The sequence below is a fragment of the Lissotriton helveticus genome, chromosome 3_1 (assembly GCF_964261635.1).
Source record: "Lissotriton helveticus chromosome 3_1, aLisHel1.1, whole genome shotgun sequence".
In the NCBI taxonomy this organism is placed as follows: domain Eukaryota; kingdom Metazoa; phylum Chordata; class Amphibia; order Caudata; family Salamandridae; genus Lissotriton; species Lissotriton helveticus.
Genome location: NC_136061.1, coordinates 951019297 through 951037028, shown reverse-complemented (window position 1 = coordinate 951037028; position 17732 = coordinate 951019297). Strand labels below are relative to the sequence as shown.

The window sequence follows — 17732 nt, the reverse complement described above, 5'->3', positions numbered from 1 at the left end:
TTATGTGTAGTATAATTCTCGTGTGTATTGAAAAAAGTTTCATTTATAAAAAGTAAGGCACTGACAGGACATTGATTTTATCAGCTGGTAGTTCGGTGTGCACTGTATTCTGAATGTCTAACCCCACCTCACCTCCTTTAGTAAGCCTTTGACTGCTCTGTCTCACTACCCTGAGAGAGTCAAGTGCTGGAGAGGACGACTTGGTTATCCAGGTTTGGGTCCACTAGTACTGAGGCCCCAGGACACCAGCAGGAAACACTTCAGTTGATGCGATTGAAGTGCAGTAACCCCTGAGTGACCTGGTGCGCAGGAAGTGGGGTCTAACAATAAGGGGTAGCAGCTATACTCTTCATGTCAGCTCTCTCCCTTCATAAGTTTTCTTTTTGTTCCTTCACCTTTTTCCTTTCATCATTTTCACTGACATGCCTGGCATCAACTATGGCACTGAGCTGGGTCTCTACAACCCCTTTTCCATTGCCTTTTACTAAAACTGAAAATATTTATTTATTTATTTATTTAAAAGGTTTTATATAGCGCTACTGGACCCCGGAGTATCAGAGCGCTTTACAGACAGATAAGAAAAGTACATATCTAGAACAAATAATAGACAAAAGAACAAATAAGCATCTAGAACAAAATAGAACACCGTTACATAGTGAATAAAAACTAGCATGGGATAAAGCATTTCAGTTAGAGGAGGAGATTGAGGAAAGGGAGTAATTTAGGGGTAAGTAGAGGGGATGAGGATGGATTGAAAGATAGGAGAGAAACGGGTACAGGGAGAAGGAGGGGAGGCAGTAAGAAAAGAAGAGAGACGGGGAAGGTTGAGGAGAAAGAAATGAGGACTGAATCAGTATAGGGACTTAGGTGCCCCAATATTTGTTTAGAAGAAGCACCTTGAGTCTTTTTTTGAAGAGAGGGTAGGAGGGGTTGTAGCAAAGATCTTTGGGGAGCGAGTTCCAAATCGTAGGGGCATTACCAGAGAATGCACGTGATTGTGTCTTTATACAGTTGAGTCTCGGGGGGATGAGGACGAGGGCGTTGGTGCTTCTCAAGGACCTGGAGCACCCAGCTTTTTGTAGTTTGTCAGCGAGGTAAGGTTCTGGTGAAGGGCTTTGTGAGAAATACATGCCAACTTGAAGGTGGATCTACCTTCAATTGGGAGCCAGTTAAGGTTTTTGAGGATAGGAGAAATGTGATCGAATCGTTTACAATCAGAAATGAGTCTAGCAGCCAGACTCATCTCGGCTGCTAGACTCATTGGGATAAGGTGGACTTTAGGGGTGCCAGCAAGGGTGGCGTTACCATAATCAAGTCTGGAAAGTACAAGAGATTGGACAACAATTTTTAAGTCGTCCGCTGGAATTAAAGGTTTTATTTTTTTTAAGGTGGAGAAGGGAGAAGAGAGCACCTTTCGCAGCATTTTTAATGTGAGGAATGAGAGTAAGAATCTTATCAATGCTGATGCCCAAGTATTTAACAGAGTTAAAAGTGGAGAGGGAGCAGTTGAGTGCATTGATGTCATTGATCCAGAGTTGGATAGGTAGAGAGCAGTTTTTGGGGGTGAAAAGAATGACTTCAGTTTTTTGGGGGTTTAGTTTGAGATGATTCCGATGGAACCAGGCTTGGGTTTTATTCAAGGTATCATTGAGGAGAAGGATGTCATGGCGGGATTTGATCTTGTAGTATAGTTGTGCGTCATCCGCATAGAGGTGGTAACTAATATTAGCTTGTTTTAGGATGAGGGTGAGTGGTTCCTTGAATAGATTAACCCCTTCGATGCTCATGACGGAACGGTTCCGTCATGAGCTATGGTTGAGCTGTGCTCATGACGGAACCGTTCCGTCATGACCACGCCCGTTTTTATTAGGGCCCAGCACCGGAGGGGGAATCGCGGTCGCGCTGAAAAGGTTAAATAGGGTAGGAGAAAGGATAGAGTCTTGTGGGACACCAAGTGAGACAGGTTGAGGTTTGGAGAGGCAGTGACTCAGTTTAATTTGTTGGGATCTGTTTTGGAGATAAGAGGAGACCCATGGTGAACAATGCCCTCAAACCCAAAGCGGTCTTTAAGAGTATTAAGAAGGGTGGGATGGTGGACAGTGTCGAACGCCGCAGAGAGGTCGAGGAGGATAAGGAGGGAGGATTCACCTTTATCAAGAGAGTGATGAATGTCATCAGTGATACTGAGCATGGCAGTTTCTGTGCTGCAACCTTTTCTAAAACCAGACTGGAAAACGTCAAGGAGATTGAAGGAAGTGATATGTTTATCTAACTGGGAAAGAACATATTTTTCAAGGGCTTTGGAGAGGAAGGGAAGATTAGAGATAGGGCGTAGATTATTCAGGTCATTAGGATCAGCGGTGGGGTTTTTAAGGATGGGAGAGATTTGACCAAGTTAAAGGGATGCTGGGACACAACCCGTGGCAAGGGAGGAATTGATGATATTGGTCCAGATGGGAGCAATGATGTGTTTGAGTTCCTGGACCAACTGGGCGGGCAGAGGGTTGTTGGTGTGTGAAGATGGTTTGAGTTTAGAGATGATATTGAGGACAGTAGATTCGAAACTGGCCGACATTCCTTCCAGGAGGCATTGTTTTTGGTAAAGGTGTCGTTTGAGATAGAGTCAGGGTGGAGTAGAGATGAGGGGGGTATAGAGGGGTCGTGGCACGGAGGGGCAGATGGGCATGGTGAAGTAGGAATGTTAGTGGGGTGTTGTTGGCTGATGGTAGATTGGGATGGGAGAGGTGGAGAAGAGAAGGATAATTTAATAGAGTTGACTTTGTTCGAAAAGAAGCTGGCGATTTCTTCACATCTTTCGATAGTGGCTGTTATTTTAGGGGGGCCAAAGGAGGTTTGTTTTTTAATAATGCTAAAGAGTTCTCTGGGACGGATTTTAGCCTGGTCAAGATGTGTGCGGAAGAAGGAGGCTTTTTCAGCGAAGATGTGCTTCTTGTATTTGTCTCTGGCGTGTCTAAGGAGTGTCAGGTTATCGGGGGAGGGATGATTCCTCCAAGAGTGTTCAGACTGCCTGAGGGCCCGTCTTTCTTTATTAAGGTCAGAATTAAACCAGGATTTGGTAGGAATTTTTTTTTGTTGTTTAATTTTGATTGGGGCAATATGGTCAAGCACTTGAAGGATAGAATTATTGTAATGTTCAGTTAGGTCATTGGTGCTGTGAGAGGGGGGGGAGAAAACAGGATTTGATAGAGGATTCCAACTCGCCGGGGGGAATACGGTGAAGATTACGAGTATGTTTCAAGGGTAGAGTGTCAATAGGAGAGGGGGGAGGAATAGAGCAGTTCATAGTGAAGAGGATAAAGTGATGATCAGACGAGTCGACTGCAAGAATCGTTGAGAGAGAAGCCAGATCCTTGCTTGTCATAATGGCATCAAGGGTGGCGCCTTTAGAGTGAGTCGGGGATTGGCAGAGTTGTGTCAGGTCAGTAATGTCCATGATATCTTTAAGGAGGATGACAGACGGATCATCGTTATTATTCCAATGAATGTTAAAGTCGCCAAGAAAGAGATTTTTGGAGTGAGTGAGCAAGGATTGAGTGATAAGATCAGACAGCTCATCGGGGATGGGATTACCGGGGGGGGGTGATAGATAGTATGTAGACGAATGGGGAGGAAGTCCGTAGCAGTAAGATCAACACAAAGGTATTCAAAGGAAGAAGGGTCCAGGAGATGAACTAGTGTGAGATTAAGTTCCTTTTTATGAATTAGGGCAAGGCCTCCTCCTATTTGATTTATTCTGTCTTTCCTAATGATGGAATAACCAGGAGGAATGAGCAAGTCAAGGATAGGAGTCGCCCCTACTGTCCAGTTCTGTCCTGTCAGGCACTCACTTCTGTGTTTTCTTTGCGAATTACATAATTTTACCATTATTGTATCCAACACTGCTACTTTTTATTATAAAAGTTTATCATTCCATATTTTAGTATGCTGCCAATGTAATGAAGGGTGTATAATGCTATTTAAAATAAAGCTTACCCCAAACCTTCAGACAGGATTTAAATACTTAATTTATTTATTATTATTTTTTCTTCAGAGTTTTATATAGCGCGAACTAGACCCGGACCGAATCAGGTATCAGAGCGCTTTACATAGCACCAGTTACGTTACATGAAGACACACTTTCATTTTTTTAGGCACGGGGAGATTAAGTGATTTGCCCAGAATCACAGGAGTCATGGAGAGGGAGGAGTCTAGAATGATACCGAGCTTCTGGGCGTGATCTGTCGGGGTGGGTGTGTTTCCGAGGGCAGAAGGCCACCAGGTGTTGTCCCAAGCGGTGGGGTTGGATCCAAGGACGAGAACCTCTGTCTTCTCCAAGCGAAGCTTTAGGCAGCTATTGTTCTCCAGGCTGCAATGTCTTTCATCCCTTCCTGTGATCCATCTGGGAGAAAATTCTTTCCAGGAAGAGTAGATAACGCCAACAAAGCAGAAAAGATCTTGTTATGACAAAGTTTGCATTTTCTCAAGATTGCGTTTCCATTAAAAAGAGCATGATCAGCCTTGACTAGGATTATAAAATAGCCTGTGGTAGGGTGCAGATGTTCTGCACCTTCTTTATATGTGACTACATCTCAATACACCAGCCTGGGCTTTGAGATGGGTTGCCCATACAGGTTAGGCGACCTGGCCATCAGCACATCAAGGTTTGAACCCAACAGAATTCTATAGATTTGAATATATCTTTTAATTTGATGGCAATTCCTGAATGACATTGCCAGAAAAAAACAAGGATGTTTTTCTCACCCCTAGGTGGTGGCATTTCTGACATTAGAACAGTCAGCTATGAAAGTTGCCACCCCAATGCGCTAAGGGACAATTTGCCCTACGGGCAATTCTTGCGTATACAGCGGAACTGCTCCACAAAATCCGCATTTGAAATTCACGCTAGAAGTTTGGAAGCAGATCTGGCGGTCAAACAATATCCACACCGCTTGATCCGTAAATCAAAGAAAAGGGCTTCAAATAGTAACAGGGAGAGTCTGTTCGAAATCTTACCTCCTAAGCCGAAACAAGATCGGATAACATGTGTCAACACGTTCTGCACCCAGTCGAATCAAATCTAAAAAATTGTAAGAAAGCACTGGGCAATTTTGAACACAGGCACAGACACATTGCCCCCACCATTATTCGCATTTAAGAGAGGACAAAATTTGAAGGACCAATTGGTCCATACCAGACCTAAATGCGATAGCCCTCGAGCAGTAGGGACACTGTGGGACATGCCAGCGGTCACGGGCCATCACCCCTACCGTGATTGTGCAGCTTGCCCGCAGACATCGAAAACACTCAGTATCGATATTGGCACAGATCGGCCTTGGCAGCAACGACGGTTCACTAACTGTAATAGTATGAACCTCGTGTACTTGATCACATGTCCCTGCAACAAGAAATATGTAGGGATGACTACACGCCGTGTCAAAGTGCGCATCTCTGAGCATAAAAGCTCAATTAGATGCTCCAAGCAAGCTACGAGACTGACCAATCATTTTATTGAAGTGCGACACATGCCTACAGACTTACGCTGGACAGTACTTGAGCAGCCACTAATTCCATCTCATGTAACAGATGTGAGTGCTTTTCTATTCAGACGTGAACAAAAATGGGTATATAGGTTGCAGTCGGACTAAATAGGACTGAACGAAGAAATCCCGTGGATGTCACTGTAACATCATGTAGAGAAGTGTGGCTCAATGGTTAGAGCAGAAAAGGGGGTGGTGATGAACCGAGTGCCTGAATTAAGCAGACCACTCTTACCCAGTCCAAAGATCAGGGCTTGATCCATCACCGTTTTTTAGCTCACTGCACCATCCCAGCTCAGAACTAGGCTATATGCAAATTAGTCTGTTCCTGTCCCAGTGCATGATGGGAACAGGGCAAACCAAACTACCAAGCCAATTCTTGTACTGGGAAGGAAACAAGCTTCCGGGGACCGGTTTCTGCCATTTCAGGCGTCGTCGGCCCGGCTTGCTTGAATCCTGATGGTGCAATGAGCAAGGGACTCACATCTGAGTATACCCTTCCACGCTTATGGTGGACAAAATGATTCAGAAAAGGGGGTGGTGATGAACAGAGTGCCTGAATTAAGCAGACCCCTCTTACCCAGTCCAAAGATCAGGGCTTGATCCATCACCGTTTTTTAGCTCACTGCACCATCCCAGCTCAGAACTTGGCTATATGCAAATTAGTCTGTTCCTGTCCCAGTGCATGATGGGAACAGGGCAAACCAAACTACCAAGCCAATTCTTGTACTGGGAAGGAAACAAGCTTCCGGGGACCAGTTTCTGCCATTTCAGGCGTCGTCGGCCCGGCTTGCTTGAATCCTGATGGAGCAATGAGCAAGGGACTCACATCTGAGTATACCCTTCCACGCTTATGGTGGACAAAATGATTCAGAAAAGGGGGTGGTGATGAACAGAGTGCCTGAATTAAGCAGACCACTCTTACCCAGTCCAAAGATCAGGGCTTGATCCATCACCGTTTTTTAGCTCACTGCACCATCCCAGCTCAGAACTTGGCTATATGCAAATTAGTCTGTTCCTGTCCCAGTGCATGATGGGAACAGGGCAAACCAAACTACCAAGCCAATTCTTGTACTGGGAAGGAAACAAGCTTCCGGGGACCGGTTTCTGCCATTTCAGGCGTCGTTGGCCCGGCTTGCTTGAATCCTGATGGTGCAATGAGCAAGGGACTCACATCTGAGTATACCCTTCCACGCTTATGGTGGACAAAATGATTCAGAAAAGGGGGTGGTGATGAACAGAGTGCCTGAATTAAGCAGACCACTCTTACCCAGTCCAAAGATCAGGGCTTGATCCATCACCGTTTTTTAGCTCACTGCACCATCCCAGCTCAGAACTTGGCTATATGCAATGATGTGCATGATGGGAACAGGGCAAACCAAACTACCAAGCCAATTCTTGTACTGGGAAGGAAACAAGCTTCCGGGGACCGGTTTCTGCCATTTCAGGCGTCGTCGGCCCGGCTTGCTTGAATCCTGATGGTGCAATGAGCAAGGGACTCACATCTGAGTATACCCTTCCACGGTTATGGTGGACAAAATGATTCAGAAAAGGGGGTGGTGATGAACAGAGTGCCTGAATTAAGCAGACCACTCTTACCCAGTCCAAAGATCAGGGCTTGATCCATCGCCGTTTTTTAGCTCACTGCACCATCCCAGCTCAGAACTTGGCTATATGCAAATTAGTCTGTTCCTCTCCCAGTGCATGATGGGAACAGGGCAAATAACGGTGATGGATCAAGCCCTGATCTTTGGACTGGGTAAGAGTGGTCTGCTTAATTCAGACACTCTGTTCATCACCACCCCCCTTTTCTGAATCATTTTGTCCACCATAAGCGTGGAAGGGTATACTCAGACATGAGTCCCTTGCTCACTGCTCCATCAGGATTCAAGCAAGCCGGGCCGACGACGCCTGAAATGGCAGAAACCGGTCCCCGGAAGCTTGTCTCCTTTCTGGTGAAGAATTGGCTTGGTAGTTTTGTCTGCCCTGTTCCCATGATGCACTGGGCCAGGGACAGACTAATTTGCATATAGCCAGGTTCTGAGCTGGGATGGGGCAGTGAGCTAAATAACGGTGATGGATCAAGCCCTGATCTTTGGACTGGGTAAGAGTGATCTGCTTAATTCAGACACTCTGTTCATCACCACCCCCTTTTCTGAATCATTTTGTCCACCAAAAACGTGTAAGGGTATACTCAGACATGAGTCCCTTGCTCACTGCTCCATCAGGATTCAAGCAAGCCGTGCCGACGACGCCTGAAATGGCAGAAACCGGTCCCCGGAAGCTTGTCTCCTTTCTGGTGAAGAATTGGTTTGGTAGTTTGGTCTGCCCTGTTCCCATGATGCACTGGGCCAGGGACAGACTAATTTGCATATAGCCAGGTTCTGAGCTGGGATGGGGCAGTGAGCTAAATAATGGTGATGGATCAAGCCCTGATCTTTGGACTGGGTAAGAGTGGTCTGCTTAATTCAGACACTCTGTTCATCACCACTGGAGGGCTACGTAGAACTCATGTGATAACTTAACCTCATTGAAGGGATACATATAAGGTCATTAGTGGAAAACAGACAGTTGAGAGTTGAGAACAACTTTAAGATGTAGGAAAAAACTACTGGCATGAAATGCAGCAACACAAAAAGATGACCGGAATGCTGATGTGGGTTCAGGGTTCATTCTGCCACTGGATTCAAGCTAGCCTGGCTGAAGAGGAGTGATCCCCGAAACCGGTTCCGGGATGCTTGTTCCAGGTCGAAGGAAGCCCCTGCCTGGCAGTTCAGGCAGGACTTTCAAATGGGGAGCACGGTCAAAACTGATTTGCATATGGCTGGGTCCAAACTGGAGTGGCATGGTGGGCAAAAACAAAACTATGGATTGGGATGAGGCCAAAAAGATTGCTAGTGGCTGAATATTTCATCCATCACCTTGTTGATTTTGCATTTGATGCCCTAAGTGCACCGGGTATGCCCAGACGTGGGTCACAGATTCAAGCTGGCTTGGTTGATGAGGGTTGAAACCCTGAAACCGGTCCCAGGAAGCTTATTTCCATTCCAGGGAGGACTTGGCATGGCAATTCGGGCTGGACTATTCCCATTAGGAACAGGGTCAAGACTGATATGCATATGGCTGGGTCCAAACTGGGGTGGCATAGTGGGCAAAAGCATGATGGATTGGGATGTGGCCAGAGCCATTGCCACTGGCTGAGATTAATTCAAGCATTCCATCCATTACCTTGTTGTTGTGAAATACACAGCACAGCTGGAGCCATTGTAGTGGTGGCACAGGGGTACTGCACAGCTTCACAGGAAATACACACACAAACTCCTACCCCTCCACCCGAGCAACGGACATTCAATAGGGACATGTAAGCAATGTTGTTGTATTGTTTACGTCAATGCCTCCAGAAAGCTAAAATTGTATTCAACACCCTCAAAGTCTTCCACTGTAGAGCCATCCATATATGTCAAGCGTGCAATAAAATACTCTGAAATGGAGTGCACACCCACGGTCAAGCAAAATTTGAGCACATGCAGCATAATATGCTTACCAGTACATGGTCAATACCACTGGAAAAACAGATGCTGCAAACTGGGTCACAGTCAAATGATTGGCAAGGTTCTAACATATGCTGCTAAAAAGAACCCCCATTGGCCTTGTACTACAATGAAATAACTCAAAAACCAACATAAGATAAATGTATGCCAAAAAATTATACAGAACCTCATACTATAGCCTTCCGACCAGCACATGCAGACATATCTCTACGGGTTCAGAGACCAACATAAATGTACCATGAGGACCTTTATTTGGCACGGATCAGTGTTCAGCTTCAGCACATGCATGCAATAAGTAATGCATTTCAGAGCAACACTCTACTTGCACTTCATGAATATTATTAAAAAAGGAACATTTCAACATCCACATTACTTCTTCAGGACACAAAATCCCAGATATGCCACAGAAAACGAGTATTGAGTTAATCTGAGAATCTCTGAAAACCCTACTGATGAGGTAAATAGGACAAACAATGAACTGAACAATTATATGCCCCAAATGTACATGAAACCACAGTACCTTTAATGTCCTAGTTGGAGCCCAGCCAGTGCCATCGATCGAATGTTCTCGCAGCAAGCTGGAAAAGATAAGTCACCCTCTGTTAACATTGCGCTTGCAGGGCTCAGCGAGAGAAACTCACTCTGCCATAATGCACTTGGTTGATGTTAGCACATGCAAACACAAAAAGCCTATCTTAAGGTGAGTGCTGGAATCTTGAGATGCAACACTAAGCCAATGTCCAACTTCTAATGGAGAATCAGTTGCCCAAGGAGCACTAGGTTTTAATCACTCTTGCGCCATCTTCAGACACAATGCTACACGATACTTCAACTGCAGAGGAGAAAATAGTGTGGCGAACAAATGGAGGACAGTACCGAAGTGCTTGACGAACAGCTTTGAGAAAGCAGAATCCAAATGCTTTAATCATGAGTGAAGGCGTTTACTCAAAATAAATGTTACTAGATCAGTGGTTCTTAACCTTTGGTTCTACCGACCCGTTGGGGTCTGCCAAGCTTACCACAGTTGAGAAAATGAAATACTAACAGATTAATAAAAAGTATTTGAATAAAGATCAAAGGTAAAAATAATTTTTTTAAATAAGTCTATAAACGTGAAATAATTTGAAATTGAAGGCTTACAATTAAATAGGCATCCTCAGATTGAGTCGTGGGAAAGTGCAAGTGCATCAAACAGAATATAGTAAGGACAATGGTTTCCCTTAATGAAGTTACAAAAGCTCCAAACTTCCCATTAAACTTGTGATTCTTTATAAATACGATTTAAATAAAATATGTAATCATTTATATATTGTTGTGTGGTTCAAATCCCTGAAAATGCTCTGGCCGCTGTCCCCGTCTTCAAGTAAACACTCAGTGGGGTCCTCAGATGCCAATCATTATTCAGCAGGGATGCCCGGAGTCCGGTAATGATTAAGTGGGGGTCCATGGAAGTCAAGGTTAGGAACCACTGCAGCAAAGGGCAGATCTAGTCATCTCCAACAGCTGCTCATTCGTGGCTGTTGTACCTTTCCAGTACAGTCTGACTTAAGCACTAAAATTGAACTATTGCAAATGTCTTTCACCTCAATGCTCGAACTTTGGTGATCGCTTAGACTAATGTGATAATAAATCTAGATGTAGAAACCAACAGTTGAATTTCTCTGCATCGGAGGAGGGGGGCGGTGGAGGGGGTGGTAACACCCGATGTATTCCCATGATTATTTTAAAGGATTTACTGCCTCAGGTATGCACCACAACATAATGTCGCTTTTTCCACAATTCCCAACCTCCCAGTAAGAAGAAAACCAAGTAGGTTACCTACCGGTCTGAAAAAGAATTGTTTTATATGTATGCCGAGCATGCAGCAATATATTGTAGAAACACATACAGATGTATTTTATTGTTGGTTTGAAGTATCCATTAGCCTCAACTATGTCAGCTAAATTTTATGGAGGAACTAGCTCAAGAACTAATGTATATTCGCACTTTTTTGTAAAGAATTACCTCGCTTTCAGTCCTGGCATCCGGAAGGAGGATTTTGAAAGAATGAGCTCATTATTGTATTCATGAATGATCTCTCCACCTTAAGAACGCCTTGTGCTTCCTCTGGCAGAATATCATGCCAAAGGCTCATTAGATAAGTTTTCGCTAAAAGTAATAAGCTCCTGACACATGGTTAGGTTCCATAGTTATCGTGAGTGAAAAACCTAGATGAACTGAATTACATTTTATGCATTTTAGAATGATACTCAGGGCCGGGACTGACCGTAGCGGGTACCGGGCATTTCCCCAGGTTTGGGGCTGGTTTTCGGCCCTTGGGGGCCGTTTATGTTACCGGGGACAGGCAATATCGCAGCCTGTAACAAAATTGTCCGAAACCGGCCAGGGCAAATAGCTCAGCCGCACCCTCCCCCAGGGGGACCGGCCGAGCAGTTTGCCATGGCCGGTTTCAGTTCCAAGGCCGACCCTGACGATGTTCCAACTGACCGCTAAAAGTTTACACCTCAAAAGATATTGCAATAGCACGCCACGGTGTGGGTGGATGGGGGACGATGTCAAAACTCAATTTCATAAGTGTCAGAACCCTCTTTCTGAGGGTCATAGGGCAAGCAGGAGCTACTGGGCCCAACCGTGGGAGTTGAGGTCTTTTAATTCGGATAGCCCAGTTGCTCAGGACTCATAGTAGGTCAGACCACGGGATAAGTACCCCTTCAGCCCTTGAGTCTCAGTGGTTGCATAGATCGAGCAGTCCAAGGCTTTTGGGGGTGGGGGGGGCTGAAGAGCTAGATACAAGGAGGTGAACATAGGCTCACAACTCCAAATACGTTCAATAGCAGCAATAAGTAATTGTGGAGTCAAAGCCTTTCTTTTATGACAAAAGGAGTACTTGTATGCGATCACAAAGTGAAATAAGGCATGCACATCAATACACTCCCACGCCTTCTCCTGCCCTCCCGAGGTCAGGGCTCTAGTGTTCGGTAGGCAGGTCCCCGAGTCCCAGCGGTAGTAGTATGCGACATTCAGGTTAGGCCCCATCAGTAGTCCAAGTCTCAGGAGTCCCACTCCAACTGATAAAAGTCAAAAGTGTTCAGCGCCCGAAGCACTATATAGCAGAACAAGTTCTGCAAGATCAGTCTTACCTGCTCCGGCAAAGACAGGGCAATTGAAGTCTCCATGTGGAGAGGTAGCAGCTTCTATTGGTGAGTAGCACTTGCGGATACAAGGCAGGGCTCCCAGGGAGCTTCCTCCAGTGAGTCAATAGGTTCCCCTGATCCTTCCCACAGGTGGGGGGTAGATTGCTATGGTTTGGTTCTTCAGTAGGGGTTCAGGCCCACACTGGTCACCGTGGCGGCCTCTTCTCACAACAACGACTGAAGCGAGGAGAAAGTCCTTGTTCTTTTCAATTGCTCCACCTAGCACACGGGGTCCCCAACTCTACTCCGTACAAGGGGCTATGGCCAAATCGGCACAAGAGTAATCTTCAGGGGAGCCCCACCTGGTATAAGGGCTTGCCGATTTTCCTCCACATATGGGCTAAGGCCCAATTGGCATGGCAGGGACACTGACTATTGCTAAAGTCATGCTGGCCCTTGCATCATATGGGGTCGCAGACAAACTTGCGCAAGGACGACCACCCGATTGGTGCAGCAGCAGTCTCACAAATTGCTACAGGGATGCAGTCGGCATGTTCCCCCACTAGACCTCGCTACGTCCAGCGCTCTCCTCATTCCCACAGGGTAACCTGGTCTTAGCAAGCAGAAGGCACTGGTGCTCCAGGCTAAATGGTCTTGGATGCCCCTTCACCCAGCTGGTAGGCCTTAGACTCCAGCCCTAGTCGCAAGCAGAAGCCTTGCAGTGGTTCTTCTCCATGCACAGCCCAGCTGGCTGCTTGGCAGTTGAGAAATGAGGGGGCATTGAGCTCCCCTTCTTATAGTCCATTACCAGACATCAAATGTAATTAAGGATCTGAGTGTTTGTATTTTGTGTAGGGGGTCTGCTTCCTTTTGAAGTGCCCACTCCTCTGCCCTGCCCTTCATCCAGAAAGCAGTCTGTCACAGCAGAAGCAAATCCCAATCTGATGGCCTCACAGCACAGGCCATAAGAGTTACCAAAGGTTCACACTGGGATGTCAGTCACATTGATATGTGCATCAAAAGGGTATCACAGTCCTACTCTATATGATTCTCTTATCAGCTCCATCTCCTTCCTGAGATGTGCCTGGGTCCCTTTCCAATGACCTCTCCCTGAATCAAAGAGCACCCTTTGAAGTGTACTGAAGAGCTTGGCTCTTCTTCCTCCAGTGTCACACCATTATCACAGGAATGCAGCAATCCACAATCTGTCTGACAATCCCTCTACTTCCTCATGCTCCTTCAGTAAGCCCTGGGTCTCCCAAAATGGAACCCAGAGTCTTCCATGTATTGTTCCCTTCACAGGCACGCATTCACCCAGTACATGCGTACAACACAAGTGCGCTCTATATCGCTACATACTAACTTGATGTAGGGCAAGGGTGAGTAAAGCACATAGAGCCGGAACTTTACATGAGCGAGCCTGTAGGGCTCCATCCAGTGACCCAGTTAAAAGGCCTGTTCACTACACATTATGCAGCTGTTTAAGCCCTTTCTAAAATACAATTTAGGGTAACAAATTATTTTTGAATACTGTTGATTTCTAGAATGACTATAGTCTTAATTGAATCATTATTGATGTTACAATGGAAACTATTTTGCCGCCCTGTACAAAAGTGTCCCCACTTTAAAGAGACACTATTTTAATACATTGGATGCAGATTATGTGGTTTTGCTAATTTTGTTTCTGTTCCCAATAAATGTTCTCCTGAGAGCCTTTTCTCCCTCACAGTTTTCGCAGAGCACAATACACTGACAATTTGTTATTATCTTCAGAGCATGTATTGTGAATTAAACATTTCTTTGAGTTTCAACGGTATATTTCTGAAGGGCATTCTGCTGGAAGTTCTGATGCAGGCTTGCTAACACACTAGTGAATAAGTCATGGTTCAAAAATGTTTCATATTATGTTGTGCTTCCACGGACTGCGCAGTTCCAGTGAAATCTAATGGAAGATTTTCTGTACCTTAGAAATGGGTTAGTGTAATGAATGTTTGTGTGATTATCATCATTTTGATTTGTCCAATGTGTTACCGCTAGTCTTGCTATTCTGAATTTGCAGTTTTTGCTCATTACTTACGTGTAAATGGAGTATAAAAACACCTGGTCTGGGGGATGTGCTAGAGACTTTGCACTTTCCTCATGGGTCTGATCATTTCTCTGTTTCTTTAAGGACATTGTCCATTTCTCTTGTGGTTTCATTCCCTAATGGGAACTAGAATATTAACTTCTGATTATGTACTCCGAGCCTTTATGACATTCTGTAATGCAAATTTTCAGATTTCTGCAATAAAACTAACTTTTCATCGATCTAGAACTCAATTATTAAGTGCTCTCAGTCACTATTTAATTTACTGTGCTAATATGTTGGGCCTGATGTTAAAGAGGCTGGGTAATAGTTTTGCTAGCTCAATGGTGCCAGAGCCAAGCTCTCGGAAGTAAATTTGGGGGTGATTAAATTATTGGGTACGTGAATTACTGGGGTTCGGATCCCACACTGCCATCACCACAATCATGGCGAAAGCAGTAGCCTTTCACCACTATGTGGGTAGCTCTTACAGCACCCTTCCTGGTCCAACAAAACTGCACTCCATGAGACAGGTCTGTGTCATGGTACACATGCATGATCTGTGTTGCCCATGACAACAAATATCTGCACCAGGGATCCAAACATTGTTGTAGCTGGGGCATATGTCAGTCACCATGCAAGGGACTTTTCCGTCCCAACAATGATGCAATATGTCACTAAATAAGCAAATTAGCATATCAAAAAATCTTTCAAAATAGGAGAGACTCAGTGAGTTCTAGGGCAGAATTAAGACATTTTTAAGGATTTATTACAAAAATGTATTAGGTACAATATGGGATTTGTAAAGCGCAGATGCATAACGTCATTGCAAGGAAGGCTCCCAGTTACGGAGCAATGTCTAGTTTTGATTTTGCCTATTATTCTATAAATTCCCAAACGAGCAGCAGAATCAGAAAGAAATCAGACAGCATCCCTAGTAGCTTTAGAAATTGATCTGGCTCACGGTGAAATTCCAGTCTTGATTTAGGAAATCTGATAGAATAAATGTAAAGTGCTGATTCATCATGGAGTGAGCAAAATAAATATATTCTCAACAAATCAGAACATTGCATTAAAGAGTGTCATACATCCTTACAATCCAAGCACTATCCCACTACATGAATACGGATTCAGCTTCCGCTATGCTAGTTTCATCTGGAGTTAAAACAAACTAGTTACAAAACAGGGAACTATTGTGAATGAATACAATACTATGTTCAGACAGAAGAACCTTGAAAAATTGAACATTAGTGACCTCAAGCTAGAGAGTCTTCGAGAACAGCATAATTTGGAAATAAACATGACTTGTTTGACTTTGTGCAGCAGAAATAATAAACTGTCAATGTGGCATGATGGTCATATCAAAATCTGAAGGTACTGTTTCGATGTTGCACCGAGATTAAAACATTCCTACGTTCATGCTTGTAATTTGTGCCAGGACGATTGCCACCTTTCTCCATCACGTCATAAAGACATATGTGCTAGATCATGTCAGTTTGAAGACAAGGACACATTGTTTTGTTGCATCGTTGCGGTTTCCTAATATTGTGTTGAGTTCGGTCGGGGAAGGGGGTCCTTATTTTGGCATTGTGGGAAAACGAAAGGCTATGGATCAGGCCCAGGGCATAGCTAAACAATCTAAAAATTCAGGAAACTAAATTCAGGAAACTTAGACACACGCACTTTAGATTAAATAAATCAATTAGAGGAGGTAGAACGGCTCATTGGCTCAGCTTATCCCCAATCTAATGAGCCCTCGAATGTTACAAATCAGAAACCTTCACCCGTAGCTTCCCTCAAAGGGGGCAAAAAGGGGAAATAAAAGTCAAAATCTATCACTTGTTACTTATTTAGGTGTTCTACCGACACACAGTTAAGTCTAAGACCATCTTAAGCAGTGAGAGCGAGCCTAATCACACGAGAACTAATCCTTCACCATCACTCATTCAAATCCCTTGCACCAATCGGTATACCCCTCTTGTGGATTACTTCAGAATAATGGGTAAATTGAAACAGCAATAGAGCTAATACCTACATCCCAACCAGGCAAGGGGTCAATTGCTCATTTAAATCAACATAATAGGGACTTAAGAGCGGAAACAGGGGCCCTTAAAGCAATGGTTGAATGTTTATCCAGCACCCTAAATAGAGTTCTTGCAAACACTTCTCTTGACTAAGAAACTGTCTGATCCTATCCACCTGGACTAGGGCCAGTTGGTTCCTGAGAATCAGTTTCACAAGGAGGATTGTAGACCCTGTCTCTCAACTGTCTTCTTTAATGATCCCTCCTCCAGATAAACCTTGACTAATGAGGGAATTCAACCATCACACAGCTCCCAGCTTTCCTAGACTACCGAGCACATTACACACAATACCCTAGCTCATCAAACTGCTTGATGGTCCGAGGTCTTTGTTGACATGCCTAGACAAAACTCTTCCTCCCTGGCAGTGCCACAGGCCATAGGTCATAAACTTTCAGTATTCTTGATCAATGTCCCTAAACCAATATCTTACTCAGTTACGGAAGAAGTATAAATACTGATAAATAAATGAACCCATTGAATACAACAGGTGAGGGGATGTCGCTCAATTATAAGAAACGATATAAGGAAGGCTTAAAGTCTCCCACAACATGGTCTCCAGTTTGATAGCATCAAATTAACATTTCACCAGAGAGACTTAGTAGACTATTTAGTGGCATGACGGTCATACCTTGCATTTGGTCGACACAAATATAGGTTTCAAATATAAGCCTCACAAGTTTCAACTCGGCACAAATTCCATAAATATCTCAGTTAGCATAGGGTCTCAAACCCGTGACACAGACTGACAACCACTGCTGTCTTCCTTTGAATGCCTTTCAGTTCTAAACCCTAGTATGGACACAACAGCGAGCGCACCTGTAGTGCCCATGCCCATAAGTGGCCAAATGGGCTCATGCTCCGACACTGATAGACGAGATACTGAAATCATTAACCACAATTTAATTCAGACCCAGACCAAACCTCAGATGTACCTGATGTCATGGAAAATTGTCGGCCTTAGATCAAAGGTTTCCTCACCAATGTGGAACACCTTAACTGACTCATTTGACATCTGTCTATTTAAAAAAAAAAGCGATACAAAAGGGGATGATGGACGGAGCGTTTGTACAAATCAAACACTCACCCCCAGTCAACTGATCTGGGTTTAATCCATCACCATTCTTTAGTTCACTCAGCCACCCCAGTTCAGACATGGCTATATGCAAATCAGTCTGACCCTGTGCCTCCTGGGAACAGTCCAGCCCGAACTGCCAAGCCATGTCTTCCCTGGACCGGAAACAAGCATCCTGGAACCGGTTTCGGATTCAGACGTGAGTCCCTTGCTCACTTTGCCACTGGAGTCAAGCAAGCCCGGCTGAAGACGGCTGTAAAGCCTGAAACCGGTCCTGGGAAGCTTGATT

General features: G+C 44.6%; 1 protein-coding gene across 5 annotated transcripts in view; it reads right to left on the bottom strand.

Moving 5' to 3' along the window:
* UBE2F (ubiquitin conjugating enzyme E2 F (putative)) overlaps window positions 1–17732 on the bottom strand; it is a 1146915-nt gene that overhangs the window by 363605 nt on the left and 765578 nt on the right. For all 5 annotated transcript variants that reach the window (XM_078681318.1, XM_078681321.1, XM_078681319.1 and 2 more), the window contains one exon: window positions 9609–9666. In XM_078681318.1, the coding sequence (XP_078537444.1) occupies window positions 9609–9666 (58 nt within the window). The remainder of the gene's footprint in view (window positions 1–9608; window positions 9667–17732) is intronic.